The following is a 13,246-nucleotide window of genomic DNA, read 5'->3' on the forward strand; positions in this document are numbered from 1 at the left end:
TTTTAATTGTTTGAATGCAGTAAATTTTTATAAAAAATTTTTTTAATTGTCTGTCACCATATGTATCCTGTGCAGGCAAACGGCCACCACATGTGAACACCAATAAGCAGTCGAGGTGCAAGTGCAATTACAGGACGTGATTCTTCGACGATCAAAAGTCACTGCAACATTATATTGCGCTTTGCCCCCACTTGAAGTCGACAGCATTGGCACGTTGACGCTCGCGCTTAGGTGGAAACCTAAAAATAAAGGAAAACAAACATTTATAAATAGATAAAGATTTAAGAAATTTAAATTCGATTAAAATCAACTTCAAAATCCTATTTAAAGTCCAATAATCAAGTAGATGTAAAAATTCCTGAAAATAGAACCAAAAATCAGACAAAAAAATGTGGACAACCACCATAAAGTGCTCCTATTGTAAATAAAACAAGATTTTCTATAAAAAAAATGTCCTGAACAAAAATAAAAAAGATAAAAGAATAATGGGAAGGCAAGCAACCAAATCCCTTCCTTTTCTTTCTTTATTTTTTTCGTTTTTTTATTTCTATAATTATCAAATCTCAATAAAATAACATATTTACCAACGTTTCGGTAATCATACAGCACCCTTATCAAGGTAGAAAAAATTAGAGCAGATAGGAAAAGTAACTAAACAACCATGCTCTCTCTTTGATATATGAGAATCAAGTCTGATTAATTTTCTATAAATATATTACTTAAAGACTCAGGACTCGGATCGATCAGAAGACTTAGAAAAGTCGCATTAGTCCCATAAAATTTGTAATGAATTTAATAATAACTTTATTTGTTTAGTAATATAGAGTTCATAATTAAGATGGCTACAAAAATCCAGGAAAAAATGCCCTGACAATTCCAGGGTATTTTATAGATATCTCAAGTTTTTCCAGGTATACAGTTTCGTGAGTTTATTGTAAATTATGTTTTTCAGTTTCTAGGGTCTGAAGTGCATGAATTTTAATAATAATTCAAACAAATTTTGATTTCATCTTCTTATACCATCAGACAGGGTAATAACGGACATGTGGGGTAAATTCGGAAACTCCTAAATTGATAGTTTAAATTACTTAACGGGGTTTTAACGAGAATCTAGATAATTTAAGTAATCTAGGTAATTTAAACTATCAATTTAGGAATGTCCGAATTTACCCCACATTTCGAAAATGACCCCGTTCGATGGTCCTTAAAAATTAGTGCAAATTTAGGTCAAATTAATGTGGGTATTATATAAAATTCAATTTAAAACGCTTCAAATTTCTAAGCATTCTAGTAAAAATATTGCATTTTCAACTAGATGAATTTTGCAAACCAAATAGTGGCATTTTCAATAAAAAATACGATTTCCCCACAAAATAGATGAATTTTCTACAAAGTAGCTAAATTTCCAACTAAAAAGACCAATTTTTAACCAAATAGTTGAATTTTGGCGTAAAAATGATCAATTCGCAACCAAAAATGGAATAGTTAAATTTTCAGTTAACATTTTTTTTCAATCAAACTGATGAATTTTCAACAAAAAAGTGAATTTTCAACTAAAATGATGCAATATTCAATTGGAGTAGTAATATTTTCAGCTCGAAAAAGTCATTTTCAACGAAGATAACAACTAATTTTCAAAAAGATAGATCATCAAAAAAAGTTATACATTTTTAACTAAAATGATGAATCTTTTACTGCAACCGTTGAATTTTAAACCAAAAAGATGTAGTGAATTATGTATTGAATTTCCAAAAAAAAGATGAATTTTTAAACAAAAGAATAATTTCTAAGAAAAATTTCAGACAAAAAATTGAATAGTTAAATCCTTCGGTAAAAATATTAATATTAATCCAAAGATATGAATTTTAAAACCGAAATGATAAAATGTTGAACTAGCATGGTTACATTTTCAGTAAAAAAATTAATTTCAAAATTTTTTGATAATAAAATAGTTAAATAAAATATAGTATAAAGCTACTTTCACAATGTAGAACCATTGTTATTCCATTTTATATGGCGATTAAAAAGAAATTAGCGGCCTAACGAAAAACTTTTATGACTTTAAAAAAAGTTCTCTTTGCACATTAAAAATAAACTTTATGGATAAAACAATTTTCAACAAAAGTCATTCTGAATCTGAGTTTAAATTTTTTAAATAATTCAGACATCACAGTAAAAAATGCTTTCGTAACAGAGGAAATAGGGTGTTTTTTGACGAAAGGAGAGAAATTAATTCTTTTAAATCAAATATAGATATAATATTCAATTCAATGTAAAACTAATTTAATTCCCAAGATTTCGAAGTCAATATATATTTTATTTTTAACCTGAAGAGACGAATTTTCAATCTAAAGATGATTTTTTAATAAAAGAGTTGAGTTTTAAAGTTTAAAATGCGAATGATTTGGAAAACAGTTGACTTTTAAATCCAAAAGATTAGTTTTCAAACAAATAGTTGAATTGAGAAAAAGGAGAATTTTCGACCAAATGATAAAATTTGCAAATAACGGAGATTATACCTCAGCCAAAAATAGTTTCCGTTTCAACCAACAGTAGAATTTTTAAGGGAAAAAGCATAATTTTTAAAGGAAAGTTAATGTACCAGCCAAAAAAATTGAATTTTCAACAAATAGATCTTATTCAACCAAAAAAAAAACTAATTTTTAACCAAACAGTTGCATTTACAAAAGAAAAAATTATTTTTAACCAAAAAGTTGCATTTACAATCAAATGGTTGGACTTCCAAACAAAAGTGACGAATTTTCAACAAAATAGATACATTTTTAACTAAATAGTTTAATTTTCAGGACAAAATAAAAAATTTTCAGTATACAATTAAATTTTCAACAAAAAAGTAAAATTTTAACAAAAAATAGTTATATTTTGAAAGTTTTGTGTATAAACAAGTTTAAATTTCACAATTCTTGGTAACCGCAATATAAAATTTTTAAATTTCAGAAAGTTTCACTTTGAAAGAATTTAATTTAGTTTTCAATTTAAAATTGTAAAATATTAATCGTTTCCAATTAAAATTATTATAATTCAAATGTTTTCCATTTTACCTTATTTAATTTTGATCTTTTTTAATTAGAAATAATACAAGTTAAATTCCTTTAAATTTTAAATGATCTAACTTTCAAAATTCGAATCCAAAAGGATTCCATTTTCACTTCCTGAAATTGTCCTATTTTCGAAATTTTATTCTGAAATCATTCGATTTCAAGATTCTTCCGTTGGAAATAAAATTGTTTATTTTTTTACGTTTTGAATGATAAATAATAAAATTTCAACTCCTTTCAAATGAAATTGTCAAATTTTCCTAATTTTAATCTGTAATTTTTAAATATTGAGAATTTCAGTTAAAAAATTTTTCGACTTCAAACTATTCAATTTTAAATACTTTTATTTAGAAATTATACAAGTTGAATTTCTTTTTATTCCATTCGAAGTATTTTTCTTTTCTAATATCTGATCTAATCTAAATGAATTTAAAAGACTTGCATAAATCCAAAATGGAATAAAAATTCTCTACAAAAGAGGATATGGTGTAATCAAGAGTAATTCAATGGAAGTATATAAATTATTCAAAAACATAAAATATTCTTAACCGCAGTAATTTGAAGGTAAATTTTAAAGGAAAGTAGTTGTAAACGAACAAGATCCTTTTCTCCAAAGCAGAGAAAATATGAAGAAGCCACCGCAAAATGCCTTGAGGCAAAGATATCTTTGCTTGAGGTCAGAAGGAATTTCTACGACAAAAGCATTCGTCTTGCATTGTCTAGCGTATTCCTCCAAGTACCCTATAGAAATCAAGCTCAAATAAAAAGCTCTTACGAAAAACACCATCAAAGGAAACTGATTTTGTAATTGAAAAACCTGACCCTATATTAAAATGCTTCGTGGTATTTCCTTCACCAAATGGAAAAACTGAATGAAACTGGAATACGACGTGGAATACGAGATTCGAATAGTAGATATGTAGTTGCGGAAAATTTATCCGCCCGAATATTTTGAACGTGAATAAAATTTCAGTGAAACTGAAATTGGTTTTATCATAATTTCCACATTTTTGAATAAGATGAATTTTTGGAAATACGAAAAAATAAATTTAGAAACTCTTTGGTCGAAAATTTAAATCTAAGTAAATGTCTTTACGGATAAAAAGAAGTCGAATGCGAATAATTAATTTGCTTTCTTGGCGATGCTCATAATTTGTGTTCTAAAATTAAATTCAAGTAAATGTTATACGTTTCTCTGCGTACATGTTCGTATGAATAAACGAGTTTCAAAATTTTTTTAGAAACGTAAAAGAAAATCCCTTTTCTCTGTGAAAAAATTATTTATACTTTATGAAATAGGCTGAATATCTTTCGCCTTAGTCCTGCTGCATATTTAAATAAAATATGTCGAGTCTCACCGTGAACGCGGTAGGTTTTTTCAGCACGCGTGCAGCTGACACCAGGAAACATATTGCGCTCTCGGCATCGTTTTCTACCTTTGCCCTTTTTTTCTTTTCTTTTGATACCCCGCACCTTTCAAGAAATAACTGAGGTAAATCGAAAACGCGTAATATTCGTAAATAATTTTGTATTATTTAATTATATAGTGAAAGCAATTTTATAAAAACAAATTGGTACTTTTTATGAAGAGCATAAATTCACTTATAATTATTTATAAAAAGTTTTTCCCTATACTCAATTTTTATAAAAAATTATGTCAAATAAGCTAGTACAGTTAGCGTTCAATTCTTCACTTGCAATTATTTTTCTGAAAAATTATATCAGATGAATTTCAAAAATAAAATAATATTATTAAAGAAGCCTATAGACCAATTCCATTTCAAATCAGGAAGAGAGTGCCAGCTTAGGGTGTCACAATGATTTGGTATATCGCAATATCATTCTATGGTGAAAATAAGGGAACACGTATTTCAGTCTGATCTTTTTTTTTATTTGTCTCAATCATTTTCAACCTGAAAGTTCTTGCCCTCGAATTTTCTTTATAAAATACTTTTTTTCAATGATTTTGATACTGAAAACGAAAGTAAAGTGTCAAATCCTTTTTAAAATAGGTCGAATTTAAATGCAAGACATTTTTTTATCTATTTAAAATTATCACTCAGGAAGTGTTATTCTGCATCAAAAACTGAGTAAAAAAGTATTGTGAATGAATGAAATAAATTCAAAGATGTTACCAACACTTATGTTTTACGGAGGTTTTTGTATAGCAAAAAATGGTATTTTCTCATTACTAAACGTTTTTGAACTTGACTTTTCTTTATTGTTTATTAATTATGGAAAGATAAAATATTTTTAAATACTTAATAAAAAATATGTATAGAACCTTCTTCGCATAATTTGCATTTCTTGTTGGACTTAACACAAAAAAAACTGAACTAGAAAAAAAACTTTGAAAGTCAGAAAACTTGTTAAAATATTTTTAAAGTATTTAATTTGCCTTTGAACTACTCATAAATCATCAGAAAAATGCTTTGATTTTGTTTTAATTAGTAAAATGACAAAATACCGGCTGTATTTCTGAAATTCTTGAAAGTGGATTTTCTGATGAAACTTAATTTTAAAAATTGTTATTGTTTTAGAAATAGATGGTAATATGTACTACATATCATCCTGGGTTTTTCATTCTTGGTAAATCACTCCATTAAAATAAAAAAAAAATATTTTTGAAAAACAAAATGTATGCATTTCCCTCAGAAACAACGAAAGGTACATACATGAAAATGTTTAGATGAAAGTGACCTTAAAAATAAAAAATTATATTTAAAAAAAATGTATCGGCCTTAAAAATAGTAAGCACACATAAAACTGATAGGATGCCTTACTTGTATAAGCAGAAACTGTAAATAAATATAGGAAAATATCAAAAAGATAATGCTTTCCAGAAAATCTTATTTAAATTTCTCATAGAATTTTGAAAACATGAAAAGATTTTCTGAAGAATTAGTTTTTTACATTTTCGAATATTTTGAAAGTTTCTGCAAATAAAAAAGGAATGCTATCAGTTTTATGCGGGGAAAAATGTTTGAAGTCGCGAAAATTTGGTTTTTCTTCGAATATAATTATTTACTTTCCCTCGCAAACAATGTCAGATATCACAAAAGAGCAAGAGTTATTTTTTGCAAAGTATTGTTATACCAAAAACGAAACTCAGTAGATATATTATCTTTTATATCTTATATAATATTTGATCATCTATTGCTTTAAAAAACCCAGGGTACTTTCAGGATTCCAACGGTTGTTTGTTCGAAAATACTGCATTTTTTAAATAATGGATGTGATTTTTATGAGAATTCGCAGATGATCTTTCAATAATTAACAAAAAAACTCTAGAATGGTATATCCAAGTGAATGACATCATGATTGATTCTGACATAATGACCAAGAAAACTTTGAAATTGGTTGAAATTTGTAGTCGGAATTGTATTTTGAACTTTTTTGAAAATAATGTTTGAAATGATGTTTTCAAAACAAAACATATGAAATATGAAAATGTTCCAAACTAAATAATTTGAATTCGAAGCTCTGAAAATCATATAATTTAAATGGTGAGTGCTAAAAAGTAAAAAATGTATAATTAAAAATGTAAACGATTAAAAAAATGTTTGCCTAAGTGACTGAGTAGATTTATACGATTGGATAGGCTTTTGTACTAAGAATTTTAAAAAATCCGCTCATTTTCCGCCTCACCGCTGCAATGCCAAGAAAAAAGAATCAATTGAATGGAAATTATTTGAATGGGAGAATTTAAGAATGCTGATTCACGCGAATTTCATTTATTTCAATTGGCCATGAAGCAGCCACGACCAATCGATGCATATCGCGCTGAATTATTTTTCAGTTTTCTTATCAGTACATTCACTGGCTGAGTTTTAGAAAATATGAAAAACTCAGGCGGTAAATAATCTGATTGTTGCTTTAACAAAAAAATAAGTCCAAGTAGGCTCCGTGCGACCACAAAAAAGGGTTTCATTATTTCATAGCCTATTACAGACTAAATGACTTCTCCTATTAACCCCCCCCCCCCCCCCCCCCCCCCCCCCCCCCCCGAAACGGTACTGGGTCAAGTCGGCTAGCGCACGGGGTAAATCGGCTAAAGTCGGACAAATTACGGGGTAAAGTCTGCTAGAATACAGTGTAAAGTTGGCTAGGTCACGGGATAAAGTAGGTAAAGTAGTAACTAGTTACTAAGAAAATGGACGAAACCAAATATAATATCTTTGACGAAACTTACCAATTTGAAGGGGGTCTTTTACGCATCTTGACCGATGGAGGTGCTCGCCACGCTGAAATTCTTCGGCGCTGCCATTGGCTAGACACGAGTAAAGTCGGATGTCTTCTTCGTTGTCGGGGAAACTCCAAAAAGCTATCCTGAGTTGAAGTTGTTCCGGTACTGGTGGATAAACGTGTTCCACCAGCTCGAACGGAATGTGTGAAGCGACGCATCGCGCTGACAGTTCGCAAAGAGTCAGTACAGTCTGTCCATCTGAAAAGAACAAGAAAAAACCATTATAAACAAAAGATTTAGAACAATTATTCAAAAAATCAAGATAATACTTATATTCTCTTATAATGGTTACGTTTTGCTTTTCAATAAAGCTTCCACATTTAGCACGAGCATGAACCCTCAGTTCTACGGATCGATTTAGATTTTCTTGAGTTCCTTTAAAATTCGAATGCTATCTGGCCCGAATAATCCAACATTATTCACTTTTGTAGATTAGCCGAAAAACTTTATTTCCAAAATTCCCTGACTTTTCCCTCATTTATCCCTGACTAATTTTTTATTTTCCCTGTCCATTAATATTCAAAGACCAGGATTTTGATACTGCAAAATTTTAAATAAAGAATATCTTTTATAAAAAGAATAAAACAATTTCAAAGTAAAATTGAAAAATTTCAAATTTATCCAATTATTTCAAACAAAAAATCTGAATTTTTGATAAAAAAGGATAAATTTTCAACAAAGCAGTTGAATTTTCGACTTTTATTGTGAATTTTTTAACATAACAGTTTAATTTTAAACAAAATAATTAAATTTTAATAAAATAGTTAAATTATTATCTACAAGCTGAAATTTGTACTAGCAAAAATGAATTTTCAACCATACAATTCAGTTTTCGAATAAAAAAGATTGAAATTAACAGAAAAATTTGAATTTTCAATAAAAATATGAATTCTAAACAGAAAAATATAACAGTTGATAATTATTATCTATAATTAGTTTTTCAATGAACAAGTTGAGTTTTTAACAAAATAGTTTAATTTTCAGCCTATGAAGATGTATTCTTATAAAAAAAGATTAATTTTCTACCAAAGAAGACGAATTTCCAACCCGCAAATATTAATTTTCTAACAAAAGGAGTAATCATCAAACTATTAAAAATTTTTCAGTTAAGAAAGAAAGAAAGTTCATCCAAATTGTTGAACTTTCAAGACGAAAGATGCATTTTCCGTCAGGCAGTTGAATTTCCGAACCGTATATATTATTTTTCAATACAAAAGACCTTAGTCCCAATAATCTCGTATGTTGATTTTCTTGATTTTTGTTCAATTTAAATACACATACTTTATTTAAATGCACTTATTTGCCGATAAAGCTCGTATAAGAAATCGGTCTCATCCACCAACACTTATTTATAATCAGAAGAAACATATTTGAATGTGAAATTTTGTTAAGAAAATAATAATAAGAACATGTAGTTCACACTTGTAAAATACGTGAATCATGGATTAATCTAGACTAAAGGTATTCTTCAAAATAGTAACATTTTTATGCCAAAATCTTGTCGTTCGGCAACACAAAAGTTATCTGCAAAGAGTGAAGATAGTTGAAAAACGGAAAGTAATTAATATTCCTCTTATTTAAAAAATTTTTAATGATTTAAAATAAATTTAAAGTAATTTTTTATTTTTATTATAATGTTTAGAAACATGAAATTTATTTCTTAACACATAGTCTTAATAAATAAGCATCAAAATTTAACAATTTATTAAAATCAATTTATACAATTAACTTATGAAATGAAATTTAACGGAAATAAGTATTATTAGGATAATCGAGACATTGCCTTTTTTTAACAAACCCAAATCTTATATAAAAATAAGAACATGTAAAAATTCATAAAATGATACTTTTTTTTTATAGTAATTTCTTTAATTATTTGTATTATAAACAAATCATAGTGATGCAATTATAATATTCACATTTTAAGTGTCAAGAAGGAGATCAAATTGTAATTTTTATTATAAAATATCGTAAATGGTTTATATCAAAAGATTGTCATTAAAGATGATCGTCCGCGAAGAAAGGGACCTGATACGGAAAAAATAGATTTTTATTGTTAAAACTACTTCTAGTTTTTTATCGAATCTTTCATTATAAAAAATATCATTGCTTTATCTAAAAATTTGGAATTTTTATTCAACTGCAAAGTGAGGGCCTCTTATGGAGTTCCTGGTTGGACCGCCTCTTCAATCGCTCAAATATAAAGAATTATAATTATAAAATTAAAACGTATATCTTCACCGGGCAAATAATTATTTTTGCACTTATTGTAATTAATATGAATAAAAAAATGTTGTTGCGGTTCTGAAATACTTTTTTTTTCTTTTCAATTCAAAACTGAAATAATTCCAACTTTTTGATTTTCACCCTCATAATCCTGCAAATCTTTTCAATTCTTTTCAATAATTGTTTTCCGCTTTTCAGTTTTTGAATTCTCGAAACGTAGAAACACATATAAATTGGCGCTTTATTTTCAGCTAGACTGAAAACAACTAAAAATTTACGACCCATCCTTTCACCAGAAAAAATTCGACACATGTCATTTTTTCCATAAACCTCTTCATTCACTACACCGAGTAACAAAACATGGGTCGGGCGATGAAAAAAAGTAAATTTAAAAGCAGAACAATCCATAAATCGTCGCACATTGGAGGGCGTATCGGGCACAGGGTATCGTGTGAGCTTTTTTGTGCGACTGGACCCCGTTTGTTTTTTGTGAGGAGCATGATATGGAAAAGAGGACTGGCGTATCTGCTTTTACTTGCAATGTATTCATCAGATCTCGTATCACATGCTACTATGCATTTATCGATATATACAAAGAACGGGTTATGTTCTTTATGGTTATCTTTATCTGGCTAGTTTGTGGCACCTCAATTAAAATACTGACCGTACATTATGCTCGTCTGATTAAGTCGGTATAAAGTCTTTCAGATGTGAAACAATTGGTACTCTGTGTAGCCGTTATTTCTCTAATTATTTAACATACTTAACATGTAAAATTAATAAAATTTTACACATTTATAATAAGATATGTTTTACAAAATGCAAAACTTTTAGTGTAGATTTGGAAATGTCACTGGCAAAATTATCTACGGACAATTTAGAGAAGGGAAAAATCTTTCTGTCTTTTAATGAAACATTTTCATCACTAAACAATAAACATCACTGGTAAAATCATTTAGGCGAAACCAAGATAAAACAAAATTTCTTGTTGCTATTTATTGTTTATATAATTTTTGCGCATTGAATACAAGCGACATTAAGCATGGAGAAAATTATAACAAAATAGAAAAAACATTTTTTTCAAAATTGGTCAATATTGTATTTTAAAAGTTATATTGAACCCCATTTTTTTAATTAGTCCCCCATGTGCTATGTCTTTTTTTTTACTAAATTGCATTTAAGGAAGTTAATACTTAATATACACCCAATAAATTATTTTGACTGAACAAAGTATAAAGGAGCAGTTTATTTTTTGAGGTCTTGAAACTAAAGTTTTCCTGCTTCAAAAGCAAAGAGGTCACAAATAAATTTGAATCTTTTTAAATTAAGGATTTTTTTTTGTACTGAAAGAAAAGTTAAAGTTTTTTCTTTAAATATCTTCAAGCTAAAAATTAACATTGTATTTTTTATTCGTGAAAATAAACATTGAGTAGGTTTTGAGCGGGAATTATATTATTAAAAGATTTATAACTCTTTTAATATCAGTGAAAAAAAATTTTCTTTTCACTACAGTCCCGATAGTCATGATCGTTCTATTCAACATATGCATAACTAATTACCAGAAATTTTTTTTCAGATAATCGATAAATGAACCGAAATTTCGGTTTGTTTTTTGTGGTCACCCTAAATTAATTCGATTTATATTGAGCATTTGACTGCTACACTGAAAAAAATGGCGAGTTGACTAAATGAAGTTGAGTTGACTAAATGAGTTGACAACTAAATGAACCATTTAGTTGGTAGGATATGGTACTGCTATTTTATTAGTTCGTACAAAAATTCCATTAGATGCCGTGATTATTCAGTTAGTATCCGCAACTAAGTAAATGGTTGTCCCAACTAACAAAATGGCAGTAACATAATTTACGAACTGAACAGTTGTCCCAACTAACCATTTTTTTTCAGTGTAATGTTGTATAATAATGATTTAATGATGGATGAAAATATCAGGACACTTTTCACTATTAAATCTTTCCAAATTTTATATTGAAAAGCCTTTCTATAGTCAGTTTTATATTTAATAGTTTTAGATTTGAATATTCTAAATTGTTTGGTTTTAATTTTAAACATACCAAATTGTCTGATTTTTAAATTCTTTGAATTCGTATAATATCAAATTAAAATACTTGATATTTGTACATTTTTATGTAATGAAACAATTTTGAATTAAGCGCATCCACAATAAATCCAAAACAATGTAAAATTTTCATTTATTTTAAATCTTAAATTATTTATTACAATTTTCAATCAGGAAATTTTGTATCATAAGAATTACAATTCTGATTAGGGATTTACATGTTTCAAAGAAAACCCCTGTTCCAAATTCGAAGTTATAATTCTTTATGGGATTTTAAATATTTAATTTATTTGTTTTATGTCGAAACTCAGAATTATAATTCTTTTAGACAATTCACTGTAGCTATTCCAAAATTTCCGTGCCATGTACACAAATTCACTTTTTCAAGTCAAATTATAATTCTTTATGGAAACTCCCTGTCCTAAAGTAAAAATTATAATTTTTAACTGAAATTCTTTGCCCACAGTAAAAATTATAATTCTTCATTCTAATCCTCTCTCCCAAATCAGAATTATAATCTTTTTTAGACAATTTACTATTTCAGACCAGAATTTCAATTATTTTAGAAAATTCTCTAACCACAGTGAGAATGATGATTTTTTACACAAAATTCTCACTTCCAAGTCAAATTATAGTTACAATTCTTTACTGGCATTCTAAGTTCAATCTAAGAATTACAAATCTGTTAGAAAATTCCCTGTACCAAAATTAAAATTATAATTCTTTGCCGAAATTGCCTGTACCAAAGTAAAAAAAAATATTTCTTTGCTGTAGTCTTCTAACAACCCAACTCGGAATTATAATTCTTTTAGAAAATTTACTATACCAAACTAGAATTGCACACAAAATTGTCAGTTCTCAGTCAAATTATGATTATAATTCTTTACGAAAATTTCCATTTTTATCCCAGAATTACCATTCTTTTAGAAAGTTCACTGTCCCAACCCAGAATTATAATTCTTTTAGAAAATTGACTGTTCCACGTCAGAATTATAATTCTTTATGAAAATTCCCTAATCCAAGTGACAATTATAAGTTTTCAAAATAAAAATTACCAGTTCCCAATCAAATTATAATTTGTCACGGAAACTCCCTGTCCTAAGTAAAAATTATAATTCTTAACGAAATTTCCTATTCTAAGATGAATTTGAAATGAAAATTATAATTCTTTACGGAAATTCCGAGTTCTATTTCAGAATGATCATTCTTTTGGAAAATTCCCTGTCCCAAAGTCAAAATTATAATTCTTTGCGGATACTGCCTGTTCCAAAGTAAAATTATAATTCTTCATTACAGTCTTCTAAGCCATCTCAGAATTATAATTCTTTAAGAATAGCTACTATTTCAAACTAGAATTGCAATTCTTTTGGAAAATTCCCCAATGAAGGTGACAATAATGATTTTTTACACAAAATTTGCAGTTCACAGTCAAATTATAATTATAATTCTTTATGAAAATTTCCAGCTTTATCCCAGTATTATCATTCTTTTAGAAAATCCACTGCCCAAACTCAGAATTATCATTCTTTTAGAAAATGTACTTTTCAAAGTCACAATTATAATTGTTATAGAAAATGCCCTATTAAAAGTGAGAATTACAATTTTTTTCAAAATACCAGTTTTAAGTCAAATTATAAT

General features: G+C 27.8%; 1 protein-coding gene across 4 annotated transcripts in view; it reads right to left on the bottom strand.

The window, feature by feature from the left end:
- The window catches only part of LOC117181468 (zinc finger SWIM domain-containing protein 8), a 377,164-nt gene that overhangs the window by 73,741 nt on the left and 290,177 nt on the right, over positions 1-13,246 (bottom strand). For all 4 annotated transcript variants that reach the window (XM_033374148.1, XM_033374147.1, XM_033374146.1 and 1 more), the window contains exons 3-4: positions 7,252-7,503; positions 58-239 (exon numbers count right to left, since the gene is read on the bottom strand). In XM_033374148.1, coding sequence (XP_033230039.1) covers positions 58-239; positions 7,252-7,503 — 434 coding nt within the window. The remainder of the gene's footprint in view (positions 1-57; positions 240-7,251; positions 7,504-13,246) is intronic.

The sequence above is a fragment of the Belonocnema kinseyi genome, chromosome 10 (genome assembly GCF_010883055.1).
Source record: "Belonocnema kinseyi isolate 2016_QV_RU_SX_M_011 chromosome 10, B_treatae_v1, whole genome shotgun sequence".
Lineage (NCBI taxonomy): Eukaryota > Metazoa > Arthropoda > Insecta > Hymenoptera > Cynipidae > Belonocnema > Belonocnema kinseyi.